This window comes from Notolepis coatsorum, assembly GCF_963971535.1.
Source record: "Notolepis coatsorum genome assembly, chromosome: 3".
Lineage (NCBI taxonomy): Eukaryota > Metazoa > Chordata > Actinopteri > Aulopiformes > Paralepididae > Notolepis > Notolepis coatsorum.
Genome location: NC_140167.1, coordinates 81561267 through 81581619, shown reverse-complemented (window position 1 = coordinate 81581619; position 20353 = coordinate 81561267). Strand labels below are relative to the sequence as shown.

Here is a 20353-nt window from a genome sequence, read left to right as displayed (position 1 = left end):
TGCTGTTTAACCACTGTCCTGCTACCACTGTCCTGCTGTTTAACCACTGTCCTGCTGTTTAACCACTGTCCTGCTGCTGTTTAACCACTGTCCTGCTGCTGTTTAACCACTGTCCTGCTGTTTAACCACTGTCCTGCTGTTTAACCACTGTCCTGCTGTTTAACCACTGTCCTGCTGTTTAACCACTGTCCTGCTACCACTGTCCTGCTGTTTAACCACTGTCCTGCTGTTTAACCACTGTCCTGCTGCTGTTTAACCACTGTCCTGCTGCTGTTTAACAGAATAAAGGTTTTGCTTCCCCCCCCCCAAAACAATTATTGATTAATTAATGAATTTCCATAAAAACGTTACCTTTTGGCTAAGTAGTCGGAGTTTGTATGAGGAACAGAATGGACTGTGCTGAGACAGGACTCCACTGATCAGCAGCATCATCTGTGAGCAGCAAACAGGCCTTAGGATGAAGAAATGAGAACTTTTAAGTTAACTTAAATATTCAAGTACAACATGCACTGAAAACTGTACTTCGAAGAAAGGATGGAAGAAAGGATGGAGGAAATGACAGAGGAGAGAATGGAAGAAAGGACGGAATAAAGGATGGAGGAAAGGACGGAATAAAGGATGGAAGAAAGGACAGAGGAAAGGATGGAGGAAAGGACAAAAGAAAGGACAGAGGAAAGGACGGAGGAAAGAACGGAAGAAAGGACAGACGAAAGGACGGAGGAAAGAACGGAAGAAAGGATGGAAGAAATGACGGAGGAAAGGACGGCACTTGTGTGAAAGCACTTAGTTTTATGTCCCTCCTCTGCCCTGGTGGAACACCTTGAGCGAGTAACTAACATTTTATTGAGGCCCGTCTGCCAAAGTCATCAATCTCAAAGGGTTGTTCAGCTGCCTCTGAGCTCTAAAGGAAGGTTGGGAAACATGTTGCCGACTATCTCTACTCTGACCGACGAGCTGTGACTGGAGCCAGCTGTGGGGATTAACCGCCGACCACTTCAATAGACTATAGGGTTAGATTATGAATGGATGAATGGGTACAATACAGTATGGCTCAATACACACAATTGTTAATTAAGGGGATGCAGACCAGAGAAAGACTTTTGTCTTGTTTACATCAGGGTCCCCCATTCTCATTTCATATAGTGACTCATATAATAAGACTGTAAAACACAAGTGATGATGACATATGGGATTTAGATGAAAGAACGTTCAACAGACATAGGATTAAATTATGACTAGTCCAATAGACTTGGATTGAAGTTGATGATAGAACATGGGATTATGACTGGAACAAGGTTCACCAGACCAACAGCCACTAGGATTGAAGTGACAACGTCTACGATTACTGCTCCGGTACTTCAATGGCTGTGGGTTTTCGATGGAAAGCACACTATAGATTATGTCAGGAAACCGTTAAATCCAGTGGGATTACGGTCTCTAAATGGTACCAGGTTCTGCACAGCTGCGGTTCATAGATATGATTTCATAACGGCCCGGCGGATCCGTCCAGAGGTACCGGTACATCATAGGACAGGGTGCCGATCTTTCAGAAATAATCAAAAACGCATCCCTGTTAGAATTGACCAACATACTGTCTCCTTTGTAGATTCAAGGATTTACAGTCCATATTTAGTTTGACATCTAAACTTTGATCATCAAGGTCCAGACTTTGACTTGTAGACAGACAATTATGTTTTTGGGAATTTTCTCAGTTCATCATAACTCAAGACGCAGGTCTGATTTACTCTGATGGTTATACACATTGACAGCATAATCAAACAGTTCATTCCACCTTCAACAGTTCATGTTTTAAGTGTTTCAAGCCTGTGTATCAAAGAATATACATTTTAATTCAGAATGAAGAAAAGAAAAATCTTCAGTGCAACAAATCACTAATGTAAACAAAAGCCAGTATAGTAGCTAGTAGTTAGCTGTACAGGAATCTCAAATTGGGCCTATAAAGAGGCATTTAACCTATAATACCTACAATTCAGCGTATTTAAAGGTGCTATAGATAACGTTTTTATGTAGAGTAATTTTTTATATATGTAAATACTACATCCACAGAGCTTTTAGATAGGTGCAGAATAAAGGTTTTCATTAACCCACTACCCTGCAAACTTAATTAACCCACTACCATGAAAACTTAACCCACTACCCTGCAAACGTAATTAACCCACTACCCTGCAAACTTAATTAACCCACTACCCTGAAAACTTAATTGACCAACTACCCTGCAAACTTAAAGGGGCACTTCACCAAAAAACAATGCTGTTTTACTGTGCACATTAATCCAGGTGTAGAAGAACTATTCTGATTCTCTCACCTACAATATAGATACGCAAAATCGCAAAATAAACTAAAGGCCACTCAAACGGGGGTCCCTGAGACAAAATATTATGGTGTAGATGTCTATTAATAACACTAATAATGTGTATCTATGTGGGATATGGAAAACGTCTAGACGGCATGCTCTTACCGTACTGCTGGTCTGTCTATGGGACAGATTTACAGACTGTCTTTGAGCTGAGAATCTGTCACTTCTACCGAGCCAAAAACAGCTCTCCACCTCTCTCTCTCCCTATCTCTCTCCCTGTCTCTCTCTCACTGTCTCTCTCTCACTGTCTCTCTCTCCCTGTCTCTCTCTCCTTGTCTCTCTCTCCCTGCCTCTCTCCCCCTGTCTCTCTCTCCCAGTCTCTCTCTCCCTCTCTCTCTCTCTCCCTGTCTCTCTCTCCCAGTCTCTCTCTCCCTGTCTCTCTCTCCCTGTCTTTCTCTCCCTGTCTCTCTCTCCCAGTCTCTCTCCCAGTCTATCTCTCTCCCCTCTCTCTCTCTCCCTGTCTCTCTCTCCCAGTCTCTCTCTCCCTCTCTCTCTCTCTCCCTGTCTCTCTCTCCCAGTCTCTCTCTCCTTGTCTCTCTCTCCCTGTCTTTCTCTCCCTGTCTCTTTCTCCCAGTCTCTCTCCCAGTCTATCTCTCTCCCCTCTCTCTCTCTCTCTCTCTCTCTCTCTCTCTCTCTCTCTCTCTCTCTCTCTCTCTCTCTCTCTCTCTCTCTCTCTCTCTCTCTCTCTCTCTCTCTCTCTCTCTCCCTGTCTCTCTCTATTTCACACACTCTGTCTCTCTCCCTCTCTGTCAATCTCTCTGCCAAATCACAGACATTTGGTTTTAATCGAGAAACACATTTGGACAGACAGTGAGTGCTTCTGGTGTGTGTGTGTGTGTGTGTGTGTGTGTGTGTGTGTGTGTGTGTGTGTGTGTGTGTGTGTGTGTGTGTGTGTGTGTGTGTGTGTGTGTGTGTGTGCGTGCGTGTGCGTGTGCATGTGCATGTGCATGTGCATGCCTCTGTGTGCCTGTGTGTGTGTGTGAGTTGGGGAGGGTCTTTGCCCCACTAATGGTTTATTCAGAAACCTGAGCTGGGTGTTTTGAGAAAATATGAAAATGTTTCTGTCGTTAAAATAATGGCCAACTGTGTGTGTGTGTGTGTGTGTGTGTGTGTGTGTGTGTGTGTGTGTGTGTGTGTGTGTGTGTGTGTGTGTGTGTGTGTGTGTGTGTGTGTGTGTGTGTGTGACCTCAGAAGACATAGGAGGTCCTTCATCCAGATCCAGTCCAGCCATCATAGACCTACACACACACACACGCACACACACACACACACACACACACACACACACACACACACACACACACACACACACACACACACACACACACACACACACACACACACACACACACACACCATGATATTCAGACTTGCATAAATGTAGCAGTAGAAATCACCCAGCATAACCTATAATCTATAATCCAACTGCAAGATTCAAGATTCAAGAACGTTTATTTATCACATACATACCAGGGCATACAGTGAAATGCGGTTGGCCATGCCCGCTTTCGATTGTGCAAGAATACAATAGTAAATAATAGTAAATAGTAATAAAATAAGTAGAATAAACATGATACAATAGACAAGTTAGTAATAAATCCTGAGATAATTGCAATACAATGTTGAGCTACTGCTTAAAGGCACTGGGTCTTATGTACACTACTGGTACGATGGGTGGCGAGGGAAGGTGAGGAGAACCCAATATGCGGAACAAGGATAACGAGAGAGAGGAGGCAGAGACGAAAGAGTAGTATATAATGAAGGGTATTTATTATTGAGCCGGTACAGAAAAGCATGTTACAAGGACAAACAAAAGCGAACTGTAAAACACGGAAAAACAAACCTCAGCAGAGCTGGAAAACAGGACTAGAATAGACAGGAACAAACTCACGGGGAAATACAGGGTAAACGGCAGACAGGGAGCTTCACAATGGATAAACAGAGACACGACAGGATACCGGGGTAGAACGGAGACAATGACGCCACAAGGAACTCAGAAACAAGCAGGTATAAATACTACCCTTGATTGAAATGACTAACAGCTGGCGAGCCGAGGCAATAATACAAAAAAGGCAACATTTTTAAACACACTAGGAATACACCAACCTAGACACAAAAGGCATAATCATAATACAACAACCAGACAGGAGGACAACATCAAACAAAGGAAGGGAGAGCCAAAGACAACATGCACAAGGACATAACATTAATCATATTTAGCCATAAATATATAATAGTGTGCACAATCTGAAGGTGCCCGCCAGAGGGCAGCAGAAGGCCACTGTTCATATTGTTCCAACTATCCCAGATCAGTGGCGGCTCTGCCACTAGGGGCGCACGGGCGCCGCCCCACCTGCTGTTAAATCAGAGAAGAAGAAAATAAAACGTTTGAGTTTTTTGTTTTATAGCCCTATAAATAATATAAACATGTTTAAAATGAATAATATTTACTCATTTTAAGTATGTTTGTATTTCCAATGCATAATATAACGTTATTATCTAAAATAAAAAACACGCGTTTTCCTGAGCAGGAAGTGACTTTTTTTTTTTTTTTTTTTTTTTTTTTCGGCCCGTGCTAGACGCGATAGCGCTCTGAGTGCGCGTCACAGTTTGTATCCGTCACAGCCAATCAGTGCATAACGCGTTGTGCGTTGAAATATGACTATGTTGGAATCCGGGCGCGATTTGAAGCGGTCTAGCCAGTAGCGTCAAGAATTTCTGTAGCCGCATTTCGCGGAGACGCTCTCTGATTGGCCGACGCCAGTATTTTTTTCCGTAGCAGAATTTCACAGAGACGATCTCTGATTGGCCGAATCCAATTTCTAATGTTCCAATTCTAGCTTATTCCTAGGTTGGTGATGCAGGCAGCTGTTTGTCTTAGAGCGTGCCGTGACTGCAAGTTCTTTAGACTGTTAAGCTTAGGCACTCTTTCAAAGTTGGTTAAGGTTAGAGTTTGTCTTAGAGCATGGCGATAGAACGCCAGGTAGTTTGCAGTCTGTTCGAGCGGAAATGGACAAAGGAATGAAGTACTTGTGTTGTGTGGTGCTGCTAACTGCTAACAAGCTAACACTTGGCTAGCGAGTTTTGTTTCTAACTTTTCTATTTATATATTGTGTCTCAAGTTGTGAATTAGACTATACTTTATTTGACTGGTTGTGTGTTGTTGTAGTAACAGCTGAGCGACTCGTTCATAAGAGCCGATTCATTGCCGTGAGCGTGAGTCGAATCGCTCACGTCTTGCCATGAGTCGGTTGCGTGGTACTGTACATGTTTGCAAAATGTTTGGTATAGCGCCCCTAGTGGCGAAGCATCCACGAGCCGCTACTGTCCCAGATAGCACCCTGTCTGGGATCATGACACACTACTATACAATATACAGTTTTACTTCTATGTCCATATGCTATACTTGCTATTACTAACTATACTATGCAATAATCACAACAAGTTATTTTCTTAAAGTGTCCTTTTTTCCATTCCTTTAAAGTGTCCTTTTCTTGTGTGTTTAAAGTGACCTATGGTGTGAGCGAGTGCAGAATGTGTGTTGTGTGTGTGTATGTGTGTGTTCATGTGTGCTTGTGTGTGGAGAGATCAGTGTTCAGTGTGTGGCCGGGTGGGGGTATTGTGGGTGTGGCTCTGGCATCAGCGTGTATTTCAGCCTGGCCGGATGGCGGCTGGAACAAACACTTCCTAGTAGGGAGCGGGCGACGGCAGCAGCAAACATTTCCCCGCGCATGGTTCCCCTGTTACACGACGAGAGCGAGTGTGGCGTGTAGATACTCGAGTGACAAAGTGTCCTGGGAACAACAGGCAGGGAACAGTGAACAGTGAAGAGGCAAGGCGTAGTGCTTACGCCTGGTGATACAAAGGTTGGGGAAATAGACGTACCGTTGCGGTCCGGGTGTGTGCTGTGTGTGTGGCGTTTGCTACGCCGGGTGTTTCATTCATTAATTTAAAGTTGTGCAACAGTCAGCATTTTGTGTGGGGACTCACGTCTGTCCAGAGACTAGGGGCAAACAGTCTGGTGTCTGCGGTGGTGATCAACAGGTGGTCACTGCTTTAGCCTACCTTATGATAGGGGTTCAGTTGGTTAGGGTGAGCATTGATATGAAATTCAGTCTGTCTCTCTTTTTATTATCTAAATTGTCATAACTATATTTGTAATAAAGACAATCTATTTTTATACTGCAATATTCAATAAAGATTATATATTTTAAATATAATTATTTTGTCCGTCTATTATATACCCTAAGCCTCATAGTGCGGTGGCTTAGCACCAGATTTGAGAAGGATGTGGACACGCCTGACAAAAGCACAAAATGTTTTCCACGTGTTCCTCATCATCATAGCTTTCATTTTGGGGTAGGGGCCACGTCATCATGATGGATTTCAAGATGGCCGCCATGTAAAATCAAGGTTCTGCCCATTCATAAATATCTTGGTCCATAGCACGCTCAATATTTGAGCGAACACAAAGGTATTGATATCCCTGTAAACTAGAGAAGCTAAGCTTCTTTGGTATCATTGTCATTAAGCCCAACTATTGGGAAGGGTGTTTTAACAGACAATGATTCAAAATTATGTTCAATTTTTGCCTAGAAAAAACTGCCATGCTCATCTTCCAAAAGGTCCCTTGGCCGTTCACATGAATATATCAGAGTGAACATTGGTTTTATAGGTACCCACAGGCCTCTTCTTTCCAGACATACCCACTTTGTCCAACTTGCATGTTATTTGGGGAAATAATCAAGCAGGTTTGTGCATGTGGTACAAATGTGTCGAACATTCTAACAACTGCCAAAAATGTGAATGTTGGGTTAGGGTTTGTTGTTAGAATGTTGAACATAGAAGATCAATTTTGGTGTCAAACTATACATTTTCTGGGTCAATAAATGTGTTAATGCTATGAAGAATGTCACCAGATGAATATTTGTACCATTCTAACAACATATTTACATAATTTTTTACTTGTTTAACAGTCAGACATAAGTGTTCTGATGGCATGAGGGAAGAAGCTGAGCCTTAGTCTCTCTGTTCTTGCTGCGTATATGCGGAGGCGCTAGCCTCACCGCAGCAGCTTGAACAGTTGGGGTGAGAAAGTAAATTTGATTTGATATTGCTGGATTTGTGTCATATTTGATCCACAACGTCTAGTTTGACAGTTGTATCTGAATTTCGTTTAACAGCACAAGCTCGTGCAGCATTGCTAGATTGGACTGAAACAGAGGGATATAGAGGCTGCTAAAATGAGAACAGGACTGAAACAGAGAGGTATAGAAGCTGCTAGAATGAGAACAGGACTGAAACAGAGAGGTATAGAGGCTGCTAGAATGAGAACAGGACTGAAACAGAGAGGTATAGAGGCTGCTAGAATGAGAATAAGACTGAAACAGAGAGGTATATGCTGCTAGAATGAGAACAGGACTGAAACAGAGAGGTATAGAGGCTGCTAGAATGAGAACAGGACTGAAACACAGAGGTATAGAGGCTGCTAGGCCTTTAATTTTAATTTCCATGTTGTAAACAGGGGCCAGAAAGTAAATTCCCTGGGGCTCTGGACAGCAAACCTAAAACTAAACTAGAACTCAACTAAACCTGTGTAGTATCACCCTCTTGTGTTGAAAAGGTGTAACTTCATATTGAATCTACTGTAATTCAATGGACTAGTTTTGTGTCGCCCATGCATGTAATACACCCACCGGTCCACTGCACATTTTGTAAAAATATGGCTAGGGCTTAAAAGGTCAAGAGGTTAAGGTGCAGGGTGCACTACCAGCAGGGAGCGTGAACCCCAAAACAAAACAAAAAACTTGTTTTCATGTTTATTTTTTACATTTTTCATTTGGGTTCTCAGGGTTCTCACTCACACCAAGCCCTGGCAGCACATCACCCCCACCCTCATCCACCTCCACTGGCTCCCAGTCAAGTTCCGCATCACTTTCAAACTCCTGCTCCTCACCTACAAGTCCCTCCATGCCCTCGCCCCCCGATACCTGTCTGATCTCCTCCACCAGCACACTCCATCCCGGAACCTATACGATCCTCTGATCTGGGTCTCCTCTCCATCCCTCGCACCAGGTTGCGGACTTTCGGTGACAGAGCCTTCAGCGTGGCATCCCCTACCCTCTAGAGCTTTCTCCCCCCTGAAATCCGCAACGCCCCAACCCTGGACACCTTCAAAACTGCTCTCAAAACACACCTCTTCACCAAGGCTTTTCCCCATTCGTTAGTTTAGATTAGATTAGGTTCATTATCCCTTACCTGCCCTCATCCCCCCTTTTTTCCCCTACTTCCCTAGCCCTATTTTTTGTTGTGATTGTGAAGCGACCTTGGGTTTCATGAAAGGCGCTATAGAAATTTGATCTATTATTATTATTATTATTATTATTATTATTATTATTATTATTATTATTATTATTATTATTATTATTATTATTATTATTATTATTATTTATTATTATTATTATTTGTAGTGTATTTGGAACCAAATCTCAAAGTGGTAAGATTTGACACCAATACAACGTCAAAACTGTCTGCTTGCTAATGCTAGCTAACCGGAGCTGATTTGCAGACAGGAAAGCAACCAAAAATATTGTCAGTGCGGACAATTAGTTCCACTGGAGAGAGAGAATGTTTTGAGATCTAGGCGTGCGTGTTTGTGTAGGCGCTATGGGAAACCTGGCTGCATTGACTGTGATCATATATTGATTGATGGCAATGGTGATAGTTGTACTGTACCTACTTAAGTATTCGTACGCTTGTGGTTTCGCCGAAGCTCTGATACGCACAGTACGCTCCGAGACTCGCGCTGCACACATGAGTCTCCTCTCTCCCTCTCTCTCTCTCTCTAACGCAGTGAGCGCTCCGTATTATGATCATGATCATTATGATAGACTGGAATAAAAAAATAGGTTTACTACTCACATACTGTAGTTGTCCCTTTGTTCATTAATGTTACCTAAATGGCATAAGTGAATTGTATAGAAACAACTCACCAAAATTGACTATTGCACTGATTTGATAAAAAAATATCTACCAAGGGACACACACACCCCCCTTCACCCACCCCCCCCCACCCCCCGCCCTACCTACAATAATTATCACAAGCTACCACTGGTGTATTCTGTCTGCTGTTTTAACTATTTTGGTTTTCGTAACGTCATCCTCTCAGCTCCGCAGCGTTTGCTGGTCTTCAAATGCCGAGACATATGGAAACAATTAAGTTACCATGGAAACAACAAGTAAAGATTGAATTGCATTAGGTACTGGGTCCGAGAGTGGCTCGGGAGGTATAGAGCAGTCGTCTAGTAATCCGGAGGTTCCCGGTTTGATTCCCGCTCCTCCCGGGCAGTGTGTTGAAGTGTCCTTGAGCAAGACACTTAACCCCGAACTGCTCCTGATGAGCAGGTTGGCACCTTGCATGGTTGCCTCTGCTGTCGGTGTGTGAATGTGTGAGTGAATGGGTAAAATATGAGGAACAAAATCCATTGTAAAAAAATTACGCCGGACCAATTGAAACCATGTAATGTTGGAACTGTAAAAACCTTCTACCTTGAGAAACTCCTATATGGTAAAAGACCATAGGCAAAGATTTGTCTGGAACCAGGCAGGTCTTAAAACAATCACGTAACTCCTGCAGGTCTATAGGCAGGCACAGGGCTTGATCTGTGCTTGTAGGACAGGTCCACTCACTCCGCTGTGTAAAATGACGGAATAACATCAACATATAATATTCCAGTCTGCTTCCCATCATTTAACACACACACACACACACACTTGGAAAAGTGCCTTTAACAGAATAATAAACAAAAAGTGCCTCTACAGAATGATAAATAAATAAATGGAAACATATTTCTCCAGACTATTTTAGAAGTCAGAATACTTAATGTTTTGCCGTCATTTTGTGCTAATGAAGTTGACCTGTTTTGGCGCTCTTTCTCACGCGCTAAGACTGGTCTGGGTGGTGGTGGTGACGGTGACTCCGCACGTGCACCGGTGGGGGGCGTGTCTGTGAGGAGCAGAGCTGTTCGCCTGCTCTGCCTCCTCATTCTATACTTTGGCTGCGCGATAGGAGCTGGTGTTAGATGGGAGGAATACATCATAGTTATTAAAGGATTCAACTTGAATTTCTTTCGGGGGGGATAACATAGTTGTATTTCATTTCAGTTTAGATAATAGAGATTTGTATTAATTTTCACGGATACACAACAGGGTTTAGTTTGATTTACAAAAACAGAACGTTTTTTGTAGTTTTGTTTAATTTCCTCCAGTGGTGGTGATGTCAGTTTGGCGCGCTGCCCTCGTGCTCCTGTGCCTGACGTTAGCGGCTGCAGGCGCCGCGCGCAGGACCGCTCCGGAGCTCGAGGAAGTCGTGGAGAAAGTCAACAGCGCCAGGTGCACCTCCCGGTGTCTCGCGCTCCACATGACGCAACTAACGGCTGCCTTCAAACATCTCCAGGTAAATCAATAGCGGGTCATTGGTTTGACATACAGTCTTCATTTAGATACAGGTACACTCTCTTTCTCTCTCTCTCTTTGATTGAAAATTGATTGATTGAAAAGTTTATTAACAGATTGCAGAATGGGTACAGTACAGTACAGCTCAATACATACACTACACTGTCTTTCTCTCCCTCTCTCTCTTTCCCTCCCTCTCTCTCCCCCCTATCTCCCCCTCTCTCTCTCTCTCTCTCTCTCTCTCTCTCTCTCTCTCTCTCTCTCTCTCTCTCTCTCTCTCTCTCTCTGACTGTCTTTCTCTCCCTCTCTTTCTCTGTCTCCCTCTCTCACCCTCTCTTTCTCTCTCCCCCTCTCTTTCTCTCTCCCACCCTCTCTTTCTTTCTCCCCCTCTCTTTCTCTCTCCCACCCTCTCTTTCTCTCTCCCCCTCTCTTTCTCTCTCCCACTCTCTCCCACCCTCTCTTTCTCTCTCCCTCTCTCTCTCCCACCCTCTCTTTCTCTCCCCCCTCTCTATCCAGATTATGCACCATGTGTATCAGTCTTCTCAGTAAAGATATCATACAACCAGCTGTAATCTACATCTCAACCATGTGCTAAAAAAATTACCCGGTGGAAAAATCATTAGGCATAATGCTGTTGTTATGCTATAGAGGCAGAATAGGTTGATAACGGGCTAAGTTACTTAACTGCTCTGTGTTGTAGCCTGTTGAGTATACAACACATTAGCAAGTTTCAAGTTCAAGTTCAAGTTTGTTTATTACAATAAAATACATGTACGTTACAGTGAAATGCTTGGTTCTGTATGAGCCCCTGAGAGTGGGCTTCATACAATAAAAAAGTAAATAAAAAAGTAAGTAAAAAGTTAGTAAAATAGGAATATACAATATACCACTGGCGGACTCAGGGGGGGGCAGGGGGGGCGACCGCACCCCCCTGGTTCCCCCACGGTCGAAAAACGCGCGCTTAAGTGCCCTTTTGAGTGAAAGAAATTAGAGGATGTGCCCTATTGGTGCCCCCACGGTTGAAAAACGCGCGCTAAAGTGCCCTTTTGAGTGAAAGAAATTAGAGGATGTGCCCTATTGGTGCCCCCACGGTTGAAAAACGCGTGCTAAAGTGCCCTTTTGAGTGAAATAAATTAGAGGATGTGCCCTATTGGTGCCCCCACAGTTGAAAAATGCACGCTAAAGTGCCCTTTTGAGTGGCGAAAAATTAGAAGGTGTGCCCTATTGGTGCTCTTCCAATGGTCTAAACTTGAGGTGTGCCCTATTGGTGCTCTTCCAATGGTCTAAACTTGACCATGTGCCCCACGGTTAAATAATATCACGCAAAAGTGCCCTTTTGAGTGAAAGAAATGAGAGGACGTGCCCTATTGGTGCCCCCACGGTTGAAAAACGCGCGCTAAAGTGCTCTTTTGAGTGGCGAAAAATTAGAAGGTGTGCCCTATTGGTGCTCTTCCAATGGTCTAAACTTGACCATGTGCCCCACGGTTAAATAATATCACGCAAAAGTGCCCTTTTGAGTGAAAGAAATTGGAGGACGTGCCCTATTGGTGCCCCTCTAATGGTTAAACGTGACCATGTGCCCCCACAGTTGAAAACATTGCGCTAAAATGCCCTTTTTGAGTGTTGAAAATGAGAGGACATGCCCATTGGTGCCTTTCCAATGGTCTAAACTTGACCATGTGCCCCGACGGTTAAATAATGTCATTTAAAAGTGCCCTTTTGAGTGGAGAAAATTAGAGGACATGCTCTATTGGTGCCCCTCTAATGGTTAAACGTTAACATTTATGCTAAATATGGCGTATGCTTGGGGATAACTATATATAAAACGTTATACACTGTTATCTTCATTTTAAGGGTAAATTAAAAGGCTCAGAGAAAATTAAGGAGCATAAACAAACAGAAGCACATATGGTAAGGCATTCAGGGCTATATTAAGGCTGTCAAATATATCGCGTTAATATCGCGTTAACTCCCGATTCTATTAATGCCACACATTTTTTTAACTCAAGATTAACTAAAATATTTTTTTTTTTTTTTTTTTTTTACTAGACTTCACTCAGGTGTATTATTGATGCTCTCATTGATACTATGTTTGTTTCTGAAGTGTGTGTGTGTGTGTGTGTGTGTGTGTGTGTGTGTGTGTGTGTGTGTGTGTGTGTGTGTGTGTGTGTGTGTGTGTGTGTGTGTGTGTGTGTGAGATATAGAGAGAGAGGGGGGTGAGAGAGATGAGGAAGGGGCAAAAGAGAAAAAGAGCTGGGAGAGTGTGTGTGTGAGGGAGAGAGGGGGGTGTGTGATTAATCAGCCCTTGTGTGTGTGAATGTAACAAGTTCCTAACGTTTTCTTTCCCCTATTATTTCATGCACACTTTATTCATTGTTTTAAATTATTCTTTTCTTTTAAGTTATTTTGTGCATCACTCTGTTTTGAATTTGATGCAAATTTGCAATGCATGAGGGTCATCCTTTTGTGTTAAATGGCTGCACAAAGCAAGCATTTGTTGACTCGCATGTTGATAAGAGTATTAAAACTTGGAACTTGAAAAAGATCTGTTTAAGGTATAAAAAAAAAATTTAAAATAAAAATGCGATTAATTTGCGATTAATCGCGAGTTAACTATTGACAATCATGCGATTAATCGAGTTAGATATTTTAATCGTTTGACAGCACTAATATATATATATATATATATATATATATATATATATATATATATATATATATATATATATATATATATATATATATATATATATATATAATTCCTAAAATTGCTGCACTTTGTTAAAAATTGCATTGATCTGTTGGTCTGTGTAGTAGCTAATACAGGATTTTGCTGCTTAAACGTATGTAATGTATATTCATTGATTCACTCGTATACCAAAATCCATTTGTATAAAGAAAATTTGCTTTTCGCATCAAATATTGATATGCGATTAAAATGTGATTAATTTCGATTAATTAACTATAAAGTTTTGAATTAATTGGATTAAAATGTTTAATCGAGTCCCACCACTTGTTACATTACATAGAGTCATTGAGCATCCTGATTAGGCTTGGGCGGTATGACGGTATTAAGGTATACCAGGGTATTTAGAGATACCGACGGTATTGATTCAATACCGTCCGTCACCGTCAAAATCACAGATGCGCTTCAGTTTCTATATGAGTGTAGTGCACACACTGAGTGTAGTGCACACATGCGCCAGCAGAGGGCGAGACCGCTCTAGTGGAGCGAGTGGGTCACAACGGTGTTCACGTTTTACGGTAATGTTGCGACAGTGCTGTGAAAATACCGTAAAGCGTTGTGACGAGAGTTGGTGTGTGTTGTTGTCGAGTGGTGCACTGGTGGAGCAAGCAAATAATCCGTCTCTTATTATATGTGAACTAAAGAGTACAAGGTTTACACAACAGCCCCCACCCGCCTTTTTATTGTATTTGTACCATCCTGTACTATCCGCTGTCAGCTGTTTATCTCTCTCTGTGAGCTACTGAGCTTGAATAACTAGCGTTAGCTCACGTTAAGTAGCGTTAGCTCTGCGGCTAATCTTAGATTACCCTGAACTAAATCAATGACTAGGTTATAAAGCATTCGAGTAGTTTTCACTGCACATAGAAGTAGCCAAACAACGGGAGCATTTCGGGAGCATACCAAAACCCAGGCAATTTCTAGCCCTCAAGGAATCAAATAGTCTGCCATGGCTAGATGCTAACGCTAAAACGGTGCAGGCTTCTACCGGTGCGGGACTACCATTCTGAGAGCTGACGATGATTTGTTTACTTGGTAACTTGGGTTGGGTTGCCCCCCCCGCTGATGAATGAAAGTCATACCGTCATATACCGTGCACCGCGGTGTTAGGCAATCAAGGTTTAACGGTATGAAAAAAGTCATACCACCCAAGCCTAATCCTGATGGCCTGGGGATATAAGCTCCTTCTGAGTCTCTCTGTACTTGCCATGAGACTCCGGTAGCACTTGCCTGACCGCAGCAGTTCAAAGAGGCAGTTGTTTGGGTGACTAGAGTCTTTGGTTATTCTCTTAGCCTTGGCCCTACAACAACGCTTGTTATAAATGTCCTGGAGAGTGGGAAGCCCACATCCAATTGTGCGTTCGGCTGAACGGGCTATACTCTCTGTAGTAGGGCTGGGCGATATGGCCTAAATATGATATCACGATATTTTCTGACCTTTCGGCGATACACGATACACATCACGATGTTTTTCCTTTTTTCCCCAAACAATTCATTATGAGGTTTACCAAGACAGTATTTGAGTTTGCAAGCTAACATTAAAGACAAAAGACTCATGCATTTAGTTTTTTTAGATTATATATTAGATTAGATTTAGATTATTAGATTATATATTGTAACTATTTATTTATTTATGTATACATTTATTATTTGAACGGCTTAAGGCTATATCTGTACTTGATGTTTGTTTGTTGAAATAAACTTCAATCTAATCAAATCAAACCCCCCCTCTTAAAAACAAATGTCCTACTCCCCTAAAGAAAGAAATACATAGCAAACATGACTCAGTTATCCAATAGTGCTGCTGCTTTTTATTTTGTTAAAATCTTTTAGTTAATAAGACTAAAAGACTACAATATGACTACAACGATTTAATGACGGCTTCCTGTCCTCGCATTCCATATCCGGTTTTCCGGTTAACGTTAAATTTTCAACAACAGATTGCTGCTAATTAAACACGTGTAGTGTAGTATGAACTCGACATAACGTTAACATTACTCCGTGTCCACTGTTGCGTCGCAGATGGATGGTAGTACACTAGTCTGTTAGCTCCGTAGCTAATCCGCTCATAGACTACCGATAGCAGTACCGTTAACGTCGGAGTTTATCAATACTCCTGGGTTTCGGGGGGCATCCCTAGCACTGAGCCACCGCCTCTCTGGCTAGGTGTGTGCGCTTGCGTGCGTGTATGTGCGTGTAGATGACGTAATTTGGGCATGTGTGTGTGTGACTGACTTTTTTTTCTGCAAGAGGGAGAGGCGAGAGGGAGAGGAAAGCATTTAGCACTGCGCTTGTAAGTCTCATCTCAGCCGCGGCGGCCTCTAACGCGAGGGCAAAACATCACGATATCCACGATACGTTTAAAAAGTGTATCGTTAATCAGTGATGCCACAGATTACTTGTAAAAGTAATCTGATTACTGATTACTGATTACTCCTTTAAAAAGTAATCTAAGTTACTTTACTGATTACTTGATTATCAGAGTAACTTAGTTACTTTGAAAGTAACTAGGTTACGAAGTCGTCGTCGTTCCCCCAACAGTTTTTTTTTAAACGCTTTATTGAAAGTGCATAAATTGTTTTTAACTTGTTTCTCTGCACATAACGTAAATTGTTAAACTAGTGCTTCAGCTTCTGTACCATCAAGTATGGTAAAGCAACAGTCTATGATGCTCACAGCATTAGAGCAGCCAGCCAGTGGTTTTACAAAACCAGTGTATCACATCTAACAAATGCAGGCTGAACTATTCAATTATATCAACTGTAACTATTAAATTGTTTTTATAAATGTCTCTCTATAAACATACAATCAGTCTCTCTTTAACATGTAAATTAACTGTAAATCTGGCAAATAAGAGCTTTTGCTCTGCCACCATCAACCCTCCTGTACCTAGTCGAAGCGTCGGCTAGTGTTGTGATTCCAGATGCTTTCAATGCAATTGGATGTGCTGTTTTTAGCGGTAGACAGTATTTTGTTTCCTCCGCCGTGAAGTAGTGACTGAGGCTACGTTTAGACGAGCGTTTTGGGGTGGAATTCTGAACAGAAACCGCAAAAGTCATCTTGCGGTTTCACTTTTAATTTTGCCAAGCGTTTTGGGGTGAATTCTCCGACGACGGAGCCCTGCTGTCACACGATTGGCGCATATGTCACATGACGTGCTGTGAAGACCCGCCCTACTCTGCCTCTGATTCGCAGACTGTGGATGGGGAATGTGATTGGACCAAAGCAGAGTCACTCACAGACAGAGGGACCAGTCACGCCGCGGGACACATTCTTGTATTTAACCCTTTCACTGCCACACCACGTCACTCCCAAATAAGAAAAACAGCTCAAAATGTATTTTTGACTGTCGAAAACGAAATAAAATACTGCATTCCGCCTGCATTATGAATTTATGATGAGATAGTAACGAAATAGTAATGCACAGCCACTTGGACAAGTAACTGCAATCAGATTACTGGCTTTTAAAGATTAACGCGTTAGATTACTATTTTCGGGGAAAAGTAATCAGATTACAATAACGCGTTACTTAGTAACGCGTTACTGGCATCACTGTCGTTAATGAACTGTACCCAATATTTATATAATATCGTCATATCGCCCAGCCCTACTCTGTAGTCTGCTGCGGTCATGTGCAGTGCTATTCCCAAACGAGGAGGTGATGTTACCAGTCAGGATGCTCTCTATTGTGCATGAGTAGAAGTTCTTAAGGATCCTCTGACTCACTTTGAACTTCCTTAGGCGCCTAAGGAAGTAGAGGCGCTGCCGTGCCTTCTTCACTACACTGTCAATGTGTGTGGTCCATGTCAAGTCCTCGGATATGTGGACTCCGAGGTACTTAAAACGGTTCACTCTCTCGACCGGTGCCCCGTCGATGCTGAGGGGGCTGTAGTCCCTGGCCCCCGACCTCCTAAAGTCCACAATAATCTCTTTCGTTTTGCTGACGTTCAGGGAGAGGCTGTTCTCCCGGCACCACAGCGGCCAGCTGTGCAGCAGCTCTCAGTGAAAAGCTATGGTCTGTATGAGAGATATTCTCTCCTTCCTTACCAAACTGCAGCTCAATCTCGCTTAAGATATGTAAATAAAGTACTTATCGACCACAGTAAAAAGGTACAAATTCTACGTTATGTTATAGCCATAAGTAATATATTGATGTATTTATGGAAATGTAAAAAAATTCTGATGAACCCGTGTTGCAGCATCACTTGAAGTCAAGTCAGGGACCCAGTTGTTAGATTTCGATCAATCAGCCAGTATCACCTCTTCATCTGTTGGCTTGTGTAGTTCTGCGTTGTGTTTATTTCTTTGACGTCTTCTCATACTGGCTGTACAATCTTTGTCATTCCCCTTTAATGCAATCCGTAATCATAATAATTCACACCGTCAGACATGTTACCTTTCTTGGAACCCGTTGTTTATTACATAAACAAAAGCCTCAGATGTTACCCATCTCGTATTGTCCTTGAAAAATCTTTGATGGAACACTAAATTCATTATTATAATGATCTCCTTGTCGTAGCCAACAACCATATCTGCTAGCCGAAGCTAGTGATGAGGTGTCACTCCCCTCCCCCACCCAGCGAGGGTGGAGAGGGATGAAAGTCTCTGATCAACGCGTGCGCTCTTCGGTGTGGTTCGTTTCTCATTTTAACATACACCTGGAAGACACTCTCATTATAACTTCTTCTCCCTAGCAACGGGAGCCCGCCCATTTTCCTCGTTACTATGTGACGCTGCCATGGCAACTGCTATTCACCTTTAAACACACACTAGACGTATGTTCTATGGATGTCAACCACTTTTCTATTCTGACCATTCTGCAGTCCTTATCAGTGTTATGTGCTCAACGACCTTGGCATGCACACACTCTGCTTACTATCGTGGAGACAGACTGCCTGCTAACACACTCTCTCTCTGACCGCCTCCTCCTCCACCACCTCTACCTCTCTGACCTGGCTGCTCTCAGATGGCTATAAGCAGTGCTGTCTTTGACCACAGCTATTTGACCCAGATCACTATAGCAACCGCTCAATTGTTGATATTATCCCCCCTAGTTCTCTCTGTTCCACCCAGCTGATAACGGCCCTCTGTCTGCACAGTTTGCGTGAATACTTTACCCAAGGCAGTTGTCCTTCCGCGTTCGGTTTGCGCGCCCTGATTGGCCTCTCAGCGCCCAATCGTCAACTCGCTACCGCTGTGCATCAGCTTTCAGTTCCACAGCCCAAGTCCTCTATATTAACGGCTCGCTAGTTCTGCCTCTACTAACAGCCTGCATTATCCAATTAATATCAATCGAAATAACGTATCTCTCTATATTAACGGCTCGCTAGTTCTGCCTCTACTAACAGCCTGCATTATCCAATTCATATCAATCGAAATAACGTATCTCTCTATATTAACGGCTCGCTAGTTCTGCCTCTACTAACAGCCTGCATTATACAATCAATCCCCTCTATATTAACGTGATTCCATCAACATAACATAAATGTTCAAAACACGACAAGACCGTTTGCATCACTTCCCGCGGTTCTCGGCACTTATTCTACCAGTGGTAGTTGTTGCCACGTCGGTATTGGGTCTTTGGGTGAATACTTCATTGGCGGGGAAGAAGAACACTGATAGCGGGGTGTGGACCGTCCCGCAAGCCCCAGACTACCGCCCCGCGAGCCCCAGACCACCGTCCCGTGAGCCCCAGACCACCGCCCCGCGAGCCCCAGACTCTGGGGAGCCTCTGGGGCTCGCGGGACGGTGGTCCACACCCCGCTATTGAGCGAGTAGTTAGGCGATAGTAGGGCTAAAGCGATTGGGCGCTGAGAGGCCAATCAGGGCGCGCAAACCGAACGCGGAAGGACAACTGCCTTGGGTAAAGTATTCACGCGCACAGTTTTGGCTGGAGACACATATCCAGGATAATGATGGTGATGATGATGATGATGATGATGATGATGATGATGATATTATCCTCTTAAAACTCATAGTTTTAAGGTTTTAAGTTTGTAGGTTATAAACCAAATGCAAATCATCGATTTCTTTCACAGTTGTCTGGTTGTGGGACCCAGGCTCATTGAAGCACATCACAGTCAACGGGGTGTAAACCCAACACTAGGAATACAAATGGTAAATGGTGCGTACATTCACACACCGACGGCGTAGGCAACCATGCAAGGTGCCAACCTGCTCATTGGGAGCAATTAGCGGTTAAGTGTCTTGCTCAAGGACTTACACAACTGGGATAAAATCAATTTGGATAACACAGCAGCAGTGTTAATTTTGTCAGCTATTTCATTTTAGTTTTAGTCTTAGTCATGTGTCAAATGCTCCTTTTTAGTTTTCATCATATTTAGTCACCATCATTTATTTTTTACGTTTAGTAAGTTTTAGTCAACTACAGGTCTGAGCATTTTAGTCTCAGGGGGCTTTCCCACTAGTGCACTGCAACCCTGCCCGAGCCTGATGGGGCCCTATCCGACCCGACAGGTTCGGGCTGGGTAGGGCTTTGTTTTTAAATAAATAATTCGGGCTCGGCCGGGCAGCGCCCTCTTTTTTTATTTTATTTTATTTATTCCGTGCTCGCTATACTCATATAACTAGGGTTATAGGATAACCTTAAGTTTCTGTTTCAGTTTTGCGCCAGCTGTCATCACAGATCAGAGAGTCAAAGACTTGTGTCTCTCTGAGTCACGATGGATAAGTTAACAGATATGGAATTAGGGAAAGGGAGAGCTTTTGAAACTTCCCAATGCGTCTGGGAAAGCTGCATTTTTGGAAACATTTGG

At 43.0% G+C, this 20353-nt stretch overlaps 1 protein-coding gene across 1 annotated transcript in view; it reads left to right on the top strand.

Moving 5' to 3' along the window:
- Positions 1-10450: 10450 nt before the first annotated feature.
- Positions 10451-20353, top strand: part of LOC311225873 (anosmin-1-like) — a gene marked incomplete at its 3' end in the record, with an annotated part of 89150 nt that continues 79247 nt past the window's right edge. The window contains exon 1 of the mRNA XM_084311265.1: positions 10451-10832. Coding sequence (XP_084167391.1) covers positions 10653-10832 — 180 coding nt within the window. The 5' untranslated portion in view covers positions 10451-10652. The remainder of the gene's footprint in view (positions 10833-20353) is intronic.